The following is a 20200-nucleotide window of genomic DNA, read 5'->3' as shown; positions in this document are numbered from 1 at the left end:
GATTCTCATGATATCCTAGCCTATATCTTTCTTTTGTTTATGCCTCATGACTGCATTGGTTAACTCTCTCATACAGATACTATATCACAGGAAAATAGTAGAGAGAAGAAATATAACCCAATGGCTTCTCCTGAGCTCTTCATAAGACCATGAAGAGAGTTTCATAACATGCATATTTACATAGTAAAGTGCACTTTTATTTAAGCAGTTTGTATAACAAAAACATTTTAATAATGAATTAATGGACACTTAGATACAGCAAGCTCAGAAACAAAAAAAACTCAAAATAAAATTTATCTGAAGATTTTACTACATGCAAATAATACATTATTAAATATTTGTTGCACAAAATACCAAAAAAAGTGATTAAGCCACATCAGCCAACTGACTATTATTAAACATATGACATTCACCAACGTTTTAATGACTACCAACCCAGCAGGTAGGTTGAAGGACTGTCATCAAAAAAGTTAAGAGCCAATTGTTTACCATTTTTAAAGACAAGTACATAATTCAAATATCAAGTAAATATACATCTGGTCCTGAACTATGTTTTATATTTTAATGGATTAAAATAGATTTGAAAATTATTCTTCCTCCAATGATAGGTTTCACATGCCAAAGTTTAACTTGATGCAAATTAAGGTCTAGTCATACCTAACTATTTGGCATAACCCCTGCAAACGTAAGTTATATAATAGAAGGGTGCCTCAGTTACCAGGGCACAATCAGATGTCATATCTTGATAAATATTCATCTTTGTTTGAATACCCTAAAAATATTTCAGTCCCTTAAGGCACTACTAGACCATTTTTTTTTTGGCAGCTACAGATGTTGTAAGCCATCAAAATACTTAACTTCACTTTATACAAAACTTTTTTCCACCTCCACTCTCCCTGCCCCCAGGCCAACCACAATCCCAGTTAGTTACATATTGGTCCATTGGTATGAAAGATATTCTGTTCTAAAAGTGATTTAAAAAAAATAGAGCAAGGTGAGATCTTGACAGGAACATATCCTTCCTTTAAAAAACAAAAGAACAAAACAAACAACCCCTACCCCCCCACATACCAAGAAAGCTGTTTTTCTTTTGCACCACTTAATACAGCAGCAGTGACAAAGAAATTCAATGAAGCTTCAAAATAGAAGGTGACAATACTTTATATAAAGAGTTTAGTCTGCCTAATTTCCCTCTCTCTCTGCTATATATGGGGGGGGGGGGAGAAGAGGGAAAGAGTGGGAGATGCATAGTCATTTTTAAATTACCTTTATATTAAGGCTGCTTCAAATATGGAATAAGGCACTTCCCTTTAGTAAGCAATGAAGCTATAGTAGGATTCTGGTGTCACTACTGAAAATTTACAGTAAACATTTACTCAAATAAAATGTTAGTAATGATGCCAGAATTGTATTATAGTTCCATTGTTTGCTAAAAGGGAGTGCTTTATTCGCAATCTGAAGCAGCCTTAATATAAAGGTAATTTAAAAACTGCTATATGCCCCCCAATTTCTCTGTCCCAATTATGAATCTTTACAGAGGCCAGACCCGAATGTTTCAAATTGGAGGGGAAATACTAGATAAAAAAATATTTATAAAAAATTACCAGATCTTCAATGTTTCCGTAGATGTTCTTTTTCATGCCTGATGCGCGTGTGGCCACCCATCCTCCAAGGGAGCTGAATTCCATAGAATCTGGTTCATGGCCTGTACAATAACCACTCTCACCAAGCTAAAGATAGAAAGCAATATTCCATTGATGTAAGACAGCCTGCTTTTGCTTAGTAATCAACATATTAATTTTTAAAAACATTTTAGATTTTAAAAACTTGCTAATGATAGGAAGGAAAAAATAAGTATCTTGAACCAATATTATTCAGGTATAAAGAGTCAACTCTTTTGAGATTTAAGTATAAATTTGATATAATGAAGTGGTTCTGTTTCTACTGTGCATACACTAAGCAGTATATCATACTATGAGGCCAGTTTTCTCATCATACCCGCCACCCACACTTTAAAACAAAGACCGCCACTGTTTGCAAAGATGTGATTCAAATACATGTGGAGAAAGATAAGTAAAGTAACTTCCAACTTCACTTAAACATTTCCAATAAATAAAGCACTTAATCTTTTGTTCTTTCTATCCTAATGTGATGTGCAGTAGAGGTCTGCAGAAATTCTGAGCAAACTGCTTGTATTTAATTCTCTCAAGAAGGAATGTGTTTTAATGCACAGCCATCTGGTTGGGCTTCCTGTATGCAATACCAATGACAAATTTGTAATGCAGATCATGCATTCCTGTACATTAAAGTTACTTGTTTCTCATTTTTCTGTATTAGCTTGACTTTGCCATCTGTACAACACGTGAGAGTGTGATTGAATCCCCTTAAAAATGCAACACCAAAGCTGTCCCACTGAAATAATGTAAAAAGCCAAGCAATCCTGTGTTGAATGGTACAGACCCCACCAACTGCATTTACTATACTGAAATCATCTATTTGTGTTGACCAATTTGATAATTGGGGGGAGGGATAGCTCAGTGGTTTGAGCATTGGCCTGCTAAACCCAGGGTTGTGAGTTCAATCCTTGAGGAGGCCACTTAGGGATCTGGGGCAAAAATTGGTCCTGCTAGTGAAGGCAGGGGGCTGGACTCCATGACTTTTCAAGGTCCCTTCCAGTTCTAGGAGATTGGTATATCTCCAATTACTACCTTTTTATATAATGATCCAGTTAAATGTTTGCCATTTTCATGTATGCTATCTAGGCGAGGGTCAGCAGCTATATTTGTGCGCACATACTTGTGTGCATGCACACTATTATGTCTGAAAACACTTTAAAAACATTAAGGTCACAAAGTTAACCATTCAATGCCAGAATTTAGGTTGCCTGCACAACCTTAATTCAACCTCCCCTTGTCTGTATACTTCATTTTAGTCTTTCATTGCCTGAACACACTATTTTCCCCCCACAGGATTGCTGTCTCAGTGCATAGCTGTTTGGACAGTGCTCAGTGAATGAGCAGCTATTCAATGGATGATATGGAAACTGAGGCAGAGAGAGATTAGGGTCAACACCTTACACTAATTTTGGGTGCTCTATTTGAGATGCCAACGGCCTGATTTTTCAGAGAAATTCGCATTTTATAGCACATCATTTCTTCAGAGCACAGCTTTTGATGACTTTAGATACAGTTCTGAGCACTCAGCACTGCAAGCCAGAACCTGTGTCCGGTTGGGAACTCCCCGAAAATGAGGAACACACTATTAGTGGCCACCTGTGAAAAGTTTGTTTTAAGTGATTTCAGTACCATCACATAGGAACTCCGTGGTGGAGGAAGAAGGCAGTTTTCCAAGGTGGCATGCAACTATCTTAACCACAGGATCACCCCCTCTCTTCCTCAAATCCCCCGCCTCGTTTCACTACATACTTTCCAACTACTCCAGCAAATAAGGCAGGGGTCCTTCAGACAAACAGCTTCATCAATTGTACAACTAACGAAGGCAGAAGTCTTAGGAAAAATGTGATCACATAATTAAAGACCATCACAATGAATATACATGGAGTGGGTGTGGGAAGGGGCAAGTTAAGGTCACAAAGGCAACCTTAATTCTGGTATTTCCTAACTTTTGTTTACTTGAGTTTGCAATCTCAAAGTTTTTTAAATGTAGTTTTTTGCATGTAGTTCAAGTGTTTGTTCAACAAAGTTGGAACCTTTAAATCCATGAGCTCTGCCACTTGAGCCAACAGAGCAAATAACAGCAGTAGTAGGTTGTCACCCTATGTGAGCCAGCCACTAGAGGAAGCTAAGGCATGTTTTGCCACTAGGCTTCACAGCTATTTGTACATCCCTGTGGAATTTTTTTTTTTAAATAAATATAATTATTTTTCTGGAATTTCATGTTATTTCATTTGATCCAATAAAGAGTGAGGGGTGGGCGAGGGGGGATGGTTCCTACACCAAGGAGAAGAGTGGCCTAGCAGGCCCTGGGGGCTGAGGGGATCACAAGCCAAATCCACCTCACATGCGCCCTGCAGTAGTGGCTCCTGTCCTCAGGGGTTGCAGCACCACTCAGGTTTGACCTGCCCATACCCCCATCATGATGATAGAAAGGTGGCCGGGTCAAACCGGAGCAGTGCTGCAACTCCATGTGCCAGATCACAACATCTGGTATGGGGAGCCAGGCCCAGCACCGAGCCACAGGAGCCACTGATGAGGGGTGAATTTTTTCCAATTAATTTTGTTTTATATTCGGCTTTTCTTTTTAATAAGTGTTGTTTTGTATTTGCTATAAAACCCAGGGCTCTAGCTATTGGCAGAGAGCAGAGAAGCACTGAGACTCCAGAATCTTGGGTTTATTCCAGATTCTAAAGGGATCATAGTCTAATGGTTAGATCTTCTCCATGACCCCTTCAGCATGTCCTCCTCCTGATACCATCCTTCCCTCCTCCCAGTAACACCTCTCTAGGCCTGGCTCCTCATCCCCCTCTGTTTTGTTCAAGCTGTTCCAATACTCCTCCTCTTCACCAGGTGCCAACCGGGGGCACCTTAAGCACACAGGAAAGTCTCCCTGCACTGAGCTCCAGTGCACATGGCCTCCTGGGTACCTGGCAGTGCAACTGAAGGTAGTCCTGCTGAGCCCATGCAGTCCTGGGATTGAGCATGCTCAGATGAAATCTTCAGCAAAAGTGATGAAACAAACAGGTCTCTACTTAGTATGTGCAAACTGTCATTCAGCAACTCGTAACTTGGTCAAGTTTATACAACTCTGATGCAAGGAAAAACCCCTCACCAAATTTTAGCGCTCTGCTCCCAAAGCATGGAGGCTCCACAGCTTCTCAACAAAATGGTTAAGAATTTTTTAAAAATGGGCACAATGATGCCTTTTTCCCTAACCTGTTCTGCAAAACAGATGAATCCTTTTTGCTGACATTTTCCAGGATAATTAAATTTCAGCCCAAACAGTTAAAAGTTTCGCAGAGTAATAAGCAACTGAGAACAGGGTCTTGTAATAGAGTTAGGCAACTTAATATTTTAGTTAATCTGCCTTGCTCATTAACAAATCTGCTACAAAGCACAAGTAATTTAAATGGATTATGCAAGTTATTTAAAAAAACACACCACCTATAAATTCACATCTTTCCATTCCAGCATTTGAGTTTCAATATTTTGGTAGTTTCAATACAGGTCTGACTTGGCACACAAGTTTTCAGCTCCATTCAGGTTTCTTCTGCCCTTATCTAGATAAGCATTGCCACGTCTGTGAGCCTGTTTATTTTCGGTCTAAAGATTTTAGCTCTAGGCTAAAAATAATTCATTTAGGAATTAAGTTAGAAAAGTAATTTCCTTTAAGAATGAAGCAATTCTAATATTCAAAATTGTTATTCTGGAATGGCAGCTATTTCAGACAAACAATATTATGAATGCAAGTTGTCAAGTTTTTTTTTTTTTTAAAGTTATCTTCCAACTCCTCAATTAAAATCACTACCACGAAAAATTGCATTAGTAGACTCCAAAAGGTAGTTAACTTTCGCTTTTTATAGAGCCAAAAGGTAGCACTATTTCTAATACTTTTACATAGAACTTTTGGGCAATTATGTATACAATCAAGAAGGGAAATTAAACTCAAAACTCTGTTATTGTGGGTTTAGTGTACCCACTGCCACTCTTTGGGTGCACATCTGTGTATCAGCCTCATCTACCCGATCATTTTGGAATATGCAGACCCTGTGGAATTTTTTCAAATGTGTTTAAGTTACTAAGCATGTTAGAAAAAAAATCAGAGGCGGCTCTATGTATTTTGCCACGCCAAGCACGGCAGTCAGGCGGCTTTCAGAGGCATGCCTGCAGGAGGTCCACTGATAACGTGGATTCGGCGGCATGCCTGCGGGAGGTCCGCCAGTCCTGCGCCTTCCAGTGTACCCACCACCAAATTGCCGCTGAAACCGCAGGACCAGCAGACCTCCCGCCAGCATGCCGCCAAAGGCAGCCTGACTGCCGACCTCACGGCGACCAGCAGGCTGCCCCCCGCGGCTTGCCGCCCTAGGCATGTGTTTGGTGCATTGGTGCCTGGAGCCACCCCTGAGAAAAATGTACCTCATGTCAAGCCATGGTAGACTCCATCTGTCCCCTGCCCCAATCCCTCTCAAGATCCTCTTTCACACTTCTTCAGTCTCTGCTGTGACTTCTTCCTTTCAAACTACAAGCAAGATCTAGTAGCTACATCCTGAGAAAGGCCCTTGATTCCATCTTCAACTATTGTCCCACATACCTTTTCATTCACTTTAAAATAATCAAACAGGCCATTTACAGCTTCCAAGTTTCCCTTTCTCTAACTCCATTTTGGATACACTCCAATCAAGCTTCTGTTCTCTCCACTCTACTGAAAATTCTCTCACCAAGGTCTTCAATGACTTTTACCTAGATAAATCTTAAGGCTTTACTCCACATTGGATCTTTTAGCTGTTTTTGATAACTGATCACTCCCTCCTAATTGTTGTTCTTTGGCTTCTGTGGCACCATTTCTTTTACCCTCCTCTCACCACTTTCTCTTTCACTATCTCCTCCTGCAGTTCCTCTTTCATGTCCCCTCTTTAGAAGTCCCTCAAGACTCTCATCTGCTCACAAGGATTTAAGTATTATTTCCATGCAGATGACAGTCCTCATCCCATGCTTTCCTCGGAGTCCCTCCATTCACTCCTAATTATCAGACCATTTGACATTTTTTCCCCTGGGATGGCTCACTGGCATCTAAAAGCATAACAGAAATTATCTTTATTTTCCCGCCAAGTTTATCTCCACTTCCCCCCATTCCTCTATTGCTGTTTACACAACCCAGCCCTATAAACTGAGAGTCAAACTCCTCTTTCCCCACATATCTCAGCCATGACCACATATACTGCTTTGCCTCCAGGAATCCAACCCTTCCTCTCTGGCTTGATAGTTAAGATGTTGATTGATCCTCTGGCCATCTCCTATATTAACTTCCTCTCTAGCCCCCCAAAACCACAGCCACTAAAATTATATAGTCTTCACCCACTGTTCTAACACTCACCACCCCATGCTAACCTGATTACACCCACTGGTTCCACCTTGCATGCTGCATTACGTTTGTTCTTATCTTTACTTTCCAGGCCTTCACTGCAGCCTACATCTTCAGAACTTTTCACCAACCCTCATATCTGCTCCAGTGGAGATACCAGCTTTAACGCCTTGTTCATTTCCATCTCCCATTATTATTTTTTCATGCTGCCCTTTTTATGTGGTTGCCATCCCACCATTTCCTCAAACTTCTGCCAAAGACTTACTTTCTGCAATGCTGAGAAGTAGTGAATTAAATAAAAACTCAGCTATTCCCTTCTCTGTGTTGCTCAGTGCTTCTTCCCCCAACCCCCCATATGCCCTTCAGAGTGTAAGCTCTTGTGGGCATGGACTATTTATATATCAGGTACAATTAGGGTGACCAGATGTCCCGATTTTATAGGGACAGTCCTGATATTTGGGACTTTTTCTTATACAGAGGCCTATTACCCCCCACCCTCTGTCCCAATTTTTCATACTTGCTATCTGGTCACCCTAGGTACAATGCTGAGCACATTATGCTTAAATTAAAAATCACAACAAGAACCCCTTGGTTTTAACTGTCTCCTCCTCTAGTATTTTCTGTAATTAACTTAGTCACTGAAATTTTAATAAGCTTGCAATCAAGTTGTTTAATAAAAATATATTTATTACAAGTCATAAGTTTAACACATTGCCTGATTCTGTATTCCTTGCATACCCAGGAAATCATAATGAAGTCCCTAACATATATTTAATGTGCTAAAACCTTACCACGAATACAAATTTATATTCAGCACTGACCAGATTGTCAGCCAGAGCCTCTTTATATTACTGTGAGGAAAATTTCCACTGAAAGGTCAATTCAAAATTCCATTTCCATTTCCTCAAGACGACGCTCTGAAGGAAAAACTGCAAGAGTTTTAAGTTTAATGTACTATTTCAATTTGCAAGTTATGAAAGGCAGCTACAGCAGGAGAGGGAATATTATGCCTTACTCTAGTAGAAGGAAAAATTGTATGGCATTTAAAGGATGGAATAGTTGGTGAAATATCAGAAGTTACTAGCCTAGAAAAATGTCATTTAAATTAAAGGAATATGCTCTGTGCATTTTAATTCTAACCTTTAAAAAAACCCAGAGATTTGAAAAGGTTAAAATATTACATCAAATGATAAAAGGGGATATAAAATAAGAGGCATGAAAGGCCATCTCTCTCACTAGCAACAGCTCTGTTAGTTAAGGCCATGGCTACACTTGCAAATTTGCAGCGCTGCAGCAGGGTGTGAAAACACACCCTCTCCAGCGCTGCAAATTGCGGCACTGCAAAGCGCCAGTGTGGTCAAAGCCCCAGCGCTGGGAGCGTGGCTCCCAGAGCTGTACGTTATTCCCCACAGGGAGGTGGAGTACGGACAGCGCTGGGAGAGCTCTCCCCCAGCGCTGGCGCTTTGACTACACTTAGCGCTTCAAAGCGCTGCCGCGGTAGCACTTTGAAGTGCAAGTATAGCCATAGCCAAAGTCTCTGACACACATCTATTTGGTAAAAAGCTATAATACTCCCACCCCTCAATAAAAAGCTGCTCATCAATTAAATTATTAAATTCCGTTTATCAAAAGTCTTATTGCTTCAGAATCTTTTCTTACAGGTGTACTGAAGAATTCATATATGCCTTCAAAGGATGGGTTTCTTAAATTATCAAGTAGTCCATTCCATGGCATACCTGCAGTTAACTGTTCTCTTACATGTTAGGGAGGTTTGGCAGCTAGCTTTGGACTCCCACTTGCTTTATCACTGGAAGTCAGTGTACCCAGAAGGTGTTAAGCAAACATCTACCACCAGCTGTACATAGTTGAACACAGACCTTGAAGGATGCTGGGAGCTGTGGATCCCTGTCCGTGGGGGTGCCTGAGCCCCTCCCCATACCCGCTTCATGTGAGCTGAGATCTGCAGGCCTTATCTACGGAGGTCAGAGCCCCACTCCCTGTGTACCAGGATCCAGAATGCCCCAGCCCATTATTAGGGTCTACTGATCTACTTGAGATATACTGAAGAAAAGTTGTATGTAAGAACTAGGTATTATTACTACTTGTCCAAAGGAACATCTCAACTACGAGAAATGAGTTAACTTATAAAAGTGAGGTCAAAACTCCACCCAGGAATATTACAACCTACCCCTGGGAAGAGTTCTCCACTTGCCCTATGACTACTTCAGAATCACTTCCAAACATTAGAATGAGGAAAACTTCTCTCCATTACAAGAGAGTTCAAAGACAACTAATTCCCAGACCAAGGATTTCATTAACCTTGCCTTAAATTTGAGAGTACATATCACTAGCTTAAAGTTAAGTGTTCTCGTAAGAATGTTTAATTAGTAAGATCACCATTAAAAAGCCAAGGGCGGCAGAGTTTAGATTAAATTTACAAGAAACTCAAATATCTGAAAATATGTTTATCTTACCTATGTATTTTCAAACTACCATAACTTTCTCCCTCAAAGTCACCAACCTCCCATCTACCTGGCTGGATATTAGAAATGTGTAATGCAGATTTATATATTTAGTTTCATACTTATATGTATTTGATACTAAGTGTGATGCGTTGCAGCCACCCTTTTGCACAGATGGAAGCAAATATTGCATGCTAAAAACTGACAGCTCACTTTTAGGATATTTCACATGGGATTTGCATCTAATATTAGCAAGGATTTTTCAATTAAAATGCAACAAATATCCAGGGTTAGACAATCCATAACTATGGATAAAATTCTTACAAATTTGGTAAGCATAAATGGTAAGCAAAAGTGGACATGAAAATTTGCGTAAGAATGAAAATACAATTCAATGACTTAGATCAGACACTTGAAACAACTTTAATTAGGTACGAATAATCAACCTGAAACAAGAAATATTGAAAATTTCGTAGGAAATTGAGAATACCTGTCTTTCCAAATCTTGTCCAATAATGCCAGCCTCTATATGAGCAGTTAAGTTTTTCTCATCTATCCAGAGAATTCGATTCTGTTGTAAAAAAAAAATATCAGATGTTAGACCACTACTTATAAGTGACCTTGCCAGAACTGTAAAGTCTTCATAAAAGGATGTTTATACATTAGCAAACTTATCAGTTGTAATTTATCAACAGTGTAGCTCCACCTATGGTGGCAGCAGCAGAAGCTGAATAGACAAGACTGAGGCATTTTTACCTTCATGTCATGTAGTCTTGTCTACAACACTGTTTCCATGGTTGCTACTGTAAATGGAGATGCATCAGTGGTAAATTATGGCTGAAAAGTTTGCTTGTGTAGGCACTGCAATATGAAGCAGGAAAACCAGAGAGAATTAGGTCACCCAAAATTCTGGAGGAAGAGGTGTGTTCAGGAGTTTCATATCTGGCATACAAGGATTCAATTATCTTGAATGATATAAATTTCAGTGCCTAAGAATAAAAAAATTCTGGTGCAGCCCAGGAGTAAAAAGAGAATTCAATTAGGCAAGTCGCATTCCATTCCTTCATGCACCGGCCCTCTTGAATTTTACATCAAGATGGCAAAACTATAAGTGAGGTATTTAACAAGACAAGTTCAAGCCTAGCGCAGTTTAACTTAAATTTAAATATTTAAACCACTGAGGGCTATAGTTACTGCTTCAACTGGTGGACCCTGCTCTACATTCACCCCAGAATGCACGAATGAACATGAAGGAGAAGAGAACGCTTCAGTACAAATGCACCACACTCTAAACTAGCTAGTCTGATAAAAGAAAGGATTGGGAAAAAATAACCACAGATAAGAAACTAACCTAGCCAAACCAGAAGAGTTGCCTCCACTTGATGGAGAAAGAAAACTGGATTGGCAAATTCAGTCAGCCCACTTTACAGCAGGAATGGCATCACAAGAGCTTTGCCCCCCACACCCTCACCTGACAGTAAGAAATGTAAGCCCATTGTCCAGGATGGCAGAGAAAAACATCTGAGGAGTGACAGCATGAAGATGATTTGAAGACGCACACAGAAAACGGCAACACTTAGTAACACTTTTTAATCATTTGCTTCAAGATGTCAAATATACTGGTCTCTAGCATATTACAATAAATGTATATGACTTAATAGCGAACTAATAACAATGAAAATAAAAATCTACTGCACTGTGTGCGTCTGTTGATCACCTGAATAAAATCAGATTGTTTCTGTAACTGAATATTATAAGGATTGTGACACTGCATATTTGCCACATACACAGGGAATATCTACCAGACTCTGTACCACACTGAGTCAATGTGTCATGGACCAAAGCTAGGTTGTTTTTTTTTTGTTTTTGTTTTTTTTTGTTTAAGTTTTAGGTAAAAATTGTTCTGATGACCAAAATATCATAGATGTGGTCCAGAGGTTAAATCTATAGGCACTTTCTTGGAGGTGTGGGGATCTCAACACGGCTAAGCCCCAGGAATCATCTGAAAAACGGTGCCTGTTTGAGCCAGCAAACCTTTGTAACAGAGGTAAAGGGGACTGGACTGCCCCAGCCACCTCAAGCTCCTTCCATAAAACCCAAACTTTCTAATGAAGTCAAACTCCAAGGAAAAGTGAAAGGTGATCAGACAGTGTGAATATGCAGAGAACACTCTTGAAGAACCAGTTACTTACCAAAGTAACTTTCCAAGCTGGCCTCTATGTATTCACACTTGTGGAAGTCTAGAGAGAATGACAGGTCTTGAGAAAGGTGGGCTGAGGAGTTCATTAAACAAGGACTGTGGAACTGCTCTCAAAAAAAGCATCAGATCCACCCAACTGTGTCAATTTGCAGCTTTCTATGATAGAAACATTAGAGGCATGTCTTCAACATTGTTTTAGCCCTAACAGCGAGCTCTAAGACCATGAGGTACTCTGGCACTACAAGAAATTGCCTTTTTGACAGATACCCAAAGGCTACAAATATCTTGCTGACTTCTTAATTTCCTAAGTGCATTGGTCTAATCAAGAGAACTCAACCTTTTTGACATCTGCAATAAGGAATGTGGCACCCCTGGCCAGTACGTTTTCTTCCACAACCTATGGTTGTGAACACAAGGTTTGATTCGCATGGATCTCTCACCACTGATAAAGACATTAAATATGACAGGATAAGGACACAGTTCTGCACCAGTATGTAGTTGCCCTGTATGTGGCTTTGGAACCTTCGAAGGACTTCACCACTCTGAGCTGCAAGAGGTTGATGCTGATTCCTTTCTATGCAGTTCTATGTGCCCTGCACTGTTCTCTCTCTCAGATATGCTCCCCACCTCATCAGGCTGGCTGAGTATCTATGGGTCTGGAAGGGATATAGGAAGACCCTTGTGGACATTCTCTGGGATCATCCACCACCCGAGGGAGCCCAGGACCTGGTTTGGGATCAGGATCCGTCTTGCATACATTCCCATTGCGGTTCCTCACCATGAAGAGAGCCTTCTTGAGAAACCTGATATGGGATTTTTCCAGGGGTCATTTCTATATATTAAACTAGGAAGCCCAGTGACTGGAGATACTAAGCTGTGAATAGCTGTGTATTCCTTAACAGATATCAGGTTCTGGATTTTCTCTCATCTGTCCAGTGATGGTAAACTTTGGCCACAGATGTGTCTATATCCATCCCAGCTGAACTCTCTGTGGAAGGGATCAATGAGCTTTTCTTGGTGTTTATCACAAAGCCATGCAGTTGAAGCAGCTCCACTATCCATTTTGTGGTACTGTATGCTGCTTCTCTGGTGGGAGCTCTGTTCAGAATGTCATCCAGGAAAAGACAGAGGAGAGTGCTCAGAGATGCGAGTCTGGTTCTGACCAGACAAAAGGCCGAGTGGCAGTATGTTCTACAGGTAGTGGGCCACGCAATATGCAAATCTCCATGGACACTGGTGACATGGATGTATGAGGCTGTGTAGATCTGCTATGTCCACTGAAGCAAGGAATCACCTTGGACGGGGTACTACTTGTTGAGACTAGGATCTCCATCCTGAATCTGATCATTTTCATCCATTTGTTCACTCATTTGACAATTAGGAGGGCTCTGACCCCCCCCATCCTGGGTATGTTTCTAGATGAATATGGAGTATAGCCCTAAAAACCTTTCTTCTGAGGATATCAATTAAACTGCTCCTATGTTTGCAAGTTGTGAGATCTTGTTTAGCAATAGCTTGCATTTGGTAGGGTTGCTTGAAATGGGTGATTGGGTGAGGTGAGGTTCTTAGTCTGAGGGAATAACCTGAATTTATTACCTCTTTTACCCACTTGTCTAGTGAATAGAGCCCCTCCATCTGAGAAGTAGAATATTCTCTGATCAGAGGCATAGCCTTTTGTTGCCACAGTGAGTTATAAGAGGTGTGTCTGCCACCACCTATGGTTTTGCCATCTGATACAAGGGTCAAGGGTTTTCTTTGGCATACCTGTTGCTATCATTCCTTTGGTACTTTTGTGATGAGGCTGGACAGAAAGGAGCATTTCTGCCTGTTGGGCTTGTAATCCTTTCTTGAGGCACTGCATAGGATGGGAAAGGACTGCTTTGGTTTGGGTGCACTCCTCTCCACCTTCTTACCCAACTTCTCCCCAACTACGAAAGCAAGTGTGAATTTGGATAAGAATAGGATTTATTTGAGTTGGCATCCGCAGTCCAGCAGCATTGGCAGATGTGGTGTCCCACTGCTGAACTGCACACCATGGCCCTGGCTGAGAATCAATTTGCATCCATTAAGGCATCAGACACATGCTGTTACATACCTGACTTAGGAGAGTAGGAAGGAAGAAAGAGTAAAGGTTGCTTGCCACTGCTCAAAAATCCCACATAAAAAAATAGAACTGGCAAAGGAAACGGTCAGGAGCAGTGGGAACTAATTGTGGCCACAGAGATACAAGTTCTAGCAGTAAGCCACAGAAGGGGGTGCAGCCTGTGCTGCCTGCACTACAACACTGAACGAGGAGAACAACCCGTATGTCTCAGAACTGTAGAAGATACTGGGCTGTAGAATACTATCTGCTAACTATAGAGAAAAGCTTTTCCACTTCCGAGTGCAACATTGTAGTGTAAATGAATCTAGATTGCAGCTGAATGCCCTGTTCTTCCTGACATGACTTGCTCTGTGAAATTCACTGTCCTACTACCCAAGCTACACGGTGAAGTGATTCTTGATCAAAATGCAAGACAAATTTGCCCTTCTGTGATAGAGGGGAAAAAATATAGGGAAAATGGTCAAACCCATTCTTTTCTAGGTCTTTGGAGACTTGAATGGCCCTACTAAAAAAGCTACAAGAACCCTAATCTCATTAAAAAACCAAGGCTGGGATTTTCAGAGATACTTAAGGAAGCTAGGCACCCAACTCCCATTAATGTTCAATAGAATTTGGACATCAAACGCCCTAAGGCTCTTTTGAAAATCCCAGACTAAGCATTCAACGGTATAAACTACCCAGCACCAACCAGAATACAATTTAACAGTTAAAATTAGGAGTTTTATTAAAGTAACTAGATCACTCTGAAAACTGAGAGTAGGCCCCCAAAGCCTAACCCTGCCACAGAAAGGAAGGGACTGGTGTGGTTGGGACTGCCTAATTTTACAACTGCAGCATTGAATATTCCATGTGTGTGTGTGTGGGGGGGTACTTGAATTGCCCCAGTGGGCACTGCTTTCCATAAAATTAGTGGTGCTGGGGCCATCCTGCAAGTGTGACTATGCAAGACCACTCTGAAGACATGGTTCCTGGATTTTGAGTAGGAGGGAGAAAAGGAGAAAGATCCAACAGATGAAATTATTTTCTTAATTTAGGGATGTGCCGGTTAGAAATTAGTTTTAAACAAAATGTCTGTATGGTTGATTTAAAACTTTAATCTAATTTACATTAAAGTTCATTCTCCAAGCTGTTCCCTGAATCTTTCCATGACTGCTTGTACTACTAGGGAGTTGTGGGGAGGGGGCGTGAACAAAAAGTGCACCCCTTTCACAGGTAGAAAGTATCATCTTTCAGCCCTTTTAGGGGTAGGTACGTAATTCTGGTGTTTGCCATACCACACTGGCTGATTCCATGGCCTCATTTACTGGGAGAGCTACCCAATTGGGTCCGCAGGATGTCCAGGCTTATGTCAGGTATCAAGAATATCCTCAAGTGGGATCTGAAGTTCAGTTGCCACCCTCTGCATTATTCTTGATATAGTCAATGGTCATCAGGCAGGGATGGCGTGGCTAGAGAAACTGCCTCATCAGGTGAGGACGACGATGAGCCAAACCCACCATTTCTGGTGGTACCAATAGGCATATCTTCCTCCTTCGTATATTCCAGTGGAGCCAGTTGCTATTGCTTAGCGAAAGATGGATGGTAAGCTGCTCACACAAATCCAATAGGGCCAGTATACTGGTTTGAAGGCTGCTTGAGGAGGACCCCAAGACAATGGGTATAGCAGTCTCGGAGGAGGGCGAGGGGAGCTATGTGGGTGGGCATGAGACCAAGACACTCTAAAAGCCTGTCCAGGCTAACTTCCCTTTATGGAGGAGATGATTCATCCTGCATATTGGATTCAGCAGACAAAAAGGCCCTGATCTTGTTCCATCAGCAATACTGTAGGTGCCAGTAGATGGAGACTCCATCTCGTGGACAGAGCAAGAGAGTACTTTCTTCTCAAAGTAGATTCCTCTTCTGATGCTGAAACATCCCTCAGAAGGACTGAACCTGAAAGCAGATGAAGTATGTGCCTCAGTCTGTTCCGGAGTGCGAGGCATCCCAGTAGTCAGTATAGTTGGATCTGGCTTAGTGGTCAGTAGGTTGGAGAAGCTCGTTCGGCTTACATGCTAGTACAGGTGGATCCTTGCTCCTGTGAGCCTTACTCATATGGCCAGAAGGCTTAAGCAGGCCTAAGTCTTTATAACACAAAGATGAAGACTCACCTGATTTGATAGGAGTTGGGGACCAGATCTGGAGGAAGATCTTTTTTCTTGTATCTGTAAGAGTGTCTTACTCTTATGAGAAGAGTGAGACAGCGGATCTTTGAATTTATCAGATGTGGTCTTTACTCCAGAGCTCCTGCTTGGAGGGGCACTGCTTAAGGATCGAGACCAATGTACAATGGGGGTGGTCTTCCTGGCCTGAAACAAACTGGGGTCTCATGGCTTTCTGCATGAAATACTTGCTCAGTTGAAGCTCTCATCGCTCTTGGGTCTGGGGAGGGCAGGAGCAGCTGATACATGCCTCCCCAAGGCAGTAAAGGCAGAGCAGGTGGTCACCACTGACCAAGAAGCAGAGAAGGCAGGAGACAGTTCTTAAACCCTGGAACTCTGAGCATAGTCCTTCTTCCAAGAGTAGGAAATGGAGAGGGTCCCCATGGTGGGGAAAAGCTAATCTAAACTATTAAAGACACAAAAAACTATAAACCACTATTATTTACAGATATGAGAGACAGTACAAAGATAGTTTCAGACACAGAATTACAACCCAGGCCATGCAGCAGCAAGGAGGAACTGGAGAGGTGGTCAGGCCACACCTTCTTTTATAACCTCAGTACTGATCATGCAGAGACCTAGGATGCAGGCTCAGACCGTGGACACTATTCACAAGAATTTTTGGGCTCAGGTGCACGGCGTACATGTGACCCACACTCAAAAGAAGATTGTTTAAATCCAAACAAAAAAGATGCACTGAAGTTTGAAAAACTAATGCACTGATGAATATTAAGCTGTGTAAAATCTTTACAGAAATTTAAAAAATAAATTTGACGCCAGCTACCAAACAGTCTTTTAAATATAAAGCTTTCACATAATAAAAACGGCATTTCCCATTAAAAGTTGGTTAAGTTACTCAAACCCAGAAAAACATCCGTATTTCTATACTCCTAAAGCAACTGAACATTTAACCTCATTATACATGCATCTTAGTTAACTTAAGTTCCTCAGATCAGTTAACTGAATCACTCAGTGCCTCAAAACAGACCTTTATGCATGTTCTCTCTTATACCATTGTTCCTGTTCAGTGGGTCTCTTTGAGACAATGTTTAAACTCTCTTTAAGTGGTTTTTTTTTTGTTTTTGTTTTTGTTTTTTTTACACTGCAATGGGTCTTTAGCAGAATAACAGGCACCTATTATATGTTCAGAGTAGGGCTGTCAAGCCATTAAAAAAATTAATCACAATTAATTGCACTGTTAGACAATAAGAATACCCTTTAAATATTTTTGGATGTTTTCTACATTTTCAAATATATTGATTTAAATTACAACAGAATACAAAGTGTACAGTGCTCATTTTATATTTTTGATCACAAGTATTTGCACTGTAAAAAACAAAATATAGTATTTTTCAATTCACCTCATGCAAGTAGTGTAATGCAATCTCTATCATGGAAGTTGAAGGTACAAAGGTAGAACTATGTACAAAAAATAACTGCATTCAAAAATAAAACAATGTAAAACTTTAGAGCTTAGAAGTCCACTGAGTTCTACTTCTTATTCAGCCAATTGGTAAGACAAACAAGTTGGTTTGCATTTTCAGGAGATAATGCTGCACGCTTTTTATTTACATCGCCTGAAAGTGAGAACACACGTTCGCATGGCACTGTTGTAGCCGGCATTGCAAGATATTTACATGCCAGATGCACTAAATATTCATATGTCCCTTCATCTTCAACCACCATTCCAGAGGACATGCGTCCATGCTGATGACTGGCTCTGCTCAATAACTATACAAAGCAGTGCAAACTGACGCAAGTTCACTTTCACCATCATGAGTCAAATGCCACCAGCAGAAGGCTGATTTTCTTTTTTGGTGGTTCAGGTTCTGTAGTTTCTGGATCAAATTGTTGCTCTTTTAAGACTTCTGAAAGCATGCTCCACACCTCATCCCTCTTAGAGTTTGGAAGGCACTTCAGATTCTTAAACCTTGGGTTGAGTGCTATAGTTATCTTTAGAAATCTCACATTGGTACCTTCTTTGAGTTTTGTCAAATCTGCAGTGAAAGTGTTTTTAAGACGAACATGTGCTGGGTCATCATCCAAGACTACTATAATAAGAAATAGATGCCAGAATGCAGGTAAAACAAAGCAGGGAACATACTATTCTCCCCCAAGGAGTTCAGTCAAAATGTAAGTAATGAATTATTATTTTAACGAGCATCATCAGCAAGGAAGCATGTCCTCCAGAATGGTGGCCAAAGCATGAAGGGGCATCTGAATGTTTAGTGTATCGGGCACGTAAATACCTTGCAATGCTGGCTACAAAAATGCCATGCGAATGTCTGTTATCACTTTCATGTGACATTGTAAATAAGAAGCCGTCAGCATTATCTCCTGCAAATGTAAACAAACTTGTTTGTCTTACCAATTGGCTGAATAAGAAGTAGGACTGAGTGGACTTGTAGGCTCTAAAGTTTTACATTGTTTTAGTTTTTAGTGCAGTTACGTATAAAAAAAATCTGTATTTGTCAGTTGCACTTACACAATAGAGATATCATTATGGTACTTGTATGGGGTGAAATGAAAAATACTATTTTTTTAATCATTTTACAGTGCAAATATTTGTAATAAAAACAAGTGAGCATTGTACACTTTGTATTCTGTGTTGTAATCTAAGTCAATATATTTGAAAATGTAGAAAAACGTCCAAAAATAGTTAATATATTTCAATCAGTATTCTATTGTTTAACAGTGATATTAATCGTGATTGTTTTAATCATGATTATTTTTGAATTAATCACATGAGTTAACTGTGATTAATCGACAGCCCTAGTTCAGAGAGATGTCCAGTTTGTAGTTCAGACAACAATATTTTTCACCTTACTCTGTTTCACTAATGACATCTGATGCTCATATTAGATTTTCTATATTTTAAACAGATATGTTAATTAATGAAGTCACAGTAAACTCATTTACAACCTGTAGTTCACATTTACTCTTAATGCAACTGGATGATTGAGAAGAGCACCATAGCACAATTAATGACTTAAGTTGCTTTTTTTCCTTGACCAGAGGTTCCCACACTGTGGGCCACAGATCACTTCTAGTCCACATATGTAAGCACTGCTGTCTCTGCTACTCAATTCCACTCCACTCAGGATGCCTGTGAAAGCAAGGAGCAGTTGCCACTAGGAGCTCTTATAAAAGAGGAATTCCCTGAGGCAGGTTGAAAGAAAGCTGCAAGCTGCCCTGCCACCCGAACTGCCATAGAAAAGGAGTCAAAACCCAGTCTTTGCTCCCAGGCCAATGAAGTGCTCTGAGGAGTGATGGAGAATGGAGAAGCAAGCCAACACAGCTTTGCAAAATGTTGCAGAACACAATACTAGATTAAAAACAGGATGTCATTTCTGAAAGGTAGCGTTTGATTACTCTACAGCTACAAAACTGTTTTTACAAGTGTGCAATCCCTCCTACCAATGGAAAAGTAGTGAATACAGAAAACGAAGTTTCAATAGCACTAAGCATGTGACAAACTTGAAGTCTCCTTGTAATTCTGCAATGTAGCATATAATACATCCACTCACTGATTTAAATGGACATTGTCAACTTGAAATCTAGTCAATTTAAAGAAAGTTTAGTTTAAACTACTACCACTGACTATGAGTCTTCCCCTGCCGACCTGTGTTTTGTAAATGTTACTGTGCAAAAAACACTGCACAGTGAAACTGACTCTGCACAAAGTGCACTCAAATGCAAGTAGTGAACAATGAATATCATCTCCCTCTAATATTTCACTTACAATAATCTTAGGTGCTGTTACTGTAGCAAGCAAAAATTTCCAAAGTACAATTTGCAAACTGTTGTCCCTTTAAGACCCCTGTAACTTTTACACCAGGGTAAAAATGCTAAGACTCTTAACATTATTTTTTTTACATTTGTAACAAATTTATGTATACTGCTATTTTAAACAGTAACCTGCAAATTCACATGTCATTAGCAAGGATACAAGGGGCATTCAATAGAAAAGAAAATGTACTATTTTGTTAGGTCCCTTCACAATGGCCATCATGCAGTATACACTGATAACATCAGCAACAGAACAATGCTGGACCTCTCTGAATAGTGTGTGCTTCCAGTGACCAGTAGTTTACATATATGGTACAGCTTTTCAAAGTTGCATTCTATTTGCTTTTGGATATATAATAAAATATTGAAGCAATTTAAAAAAAAAATTGTGGGCAAACTTCTTTCCCCC

The 20200-nt window shown here is 40.4% G+C and overlaps 1 protein-coding gene across 2 annotated transcripts in view; it reads right to left on the bottom strand.

Moving 5' to 3' along the window:
* The window catches only part of AGPS (alkylglycerone phosphate synthase), a 130115-nt gene that overhangs the window by 81548 nt on the left and 28367 nt on the right, over positions 1 to 20200 (bottom strand). For both annotated transcript variants that reach the window (XM_045033141.1, XM_045033142.1), the window contains exons 8-9: positions 9991 to 10071; positions 1605 to 1730 (exon numbers count right to left, since the gene is read on the bottom strand). In XM_045033141.1, the coding sequence (XP_044889076.1) occupies positions 1605 to 1730; positions 9991 to 10071 (207 nt within the window). The remainder of the gene's footprint in view (positions 1 to 1604; positions 1731 to 9990; positions 10072 to 20200) is intronic.

Source organism: Mauremys mutica, chromosome 10 (genome assembly GCF_020497125.1).
Source record: "Mauremys mutica isolate MM-2020 ecotype Southern chromosome 10, ASM2049712v1, whole genome shotgun sequence".
NCBI lineage: Eukaryota > Metazoa > Chordata > Testudines > Geoemydidae > Mauremys > Mauremys mutica.
Note: the sequence above shows the minus strand (reverse complement) of the source record. Positions and strands in the feature narration are given on the sequence as shown.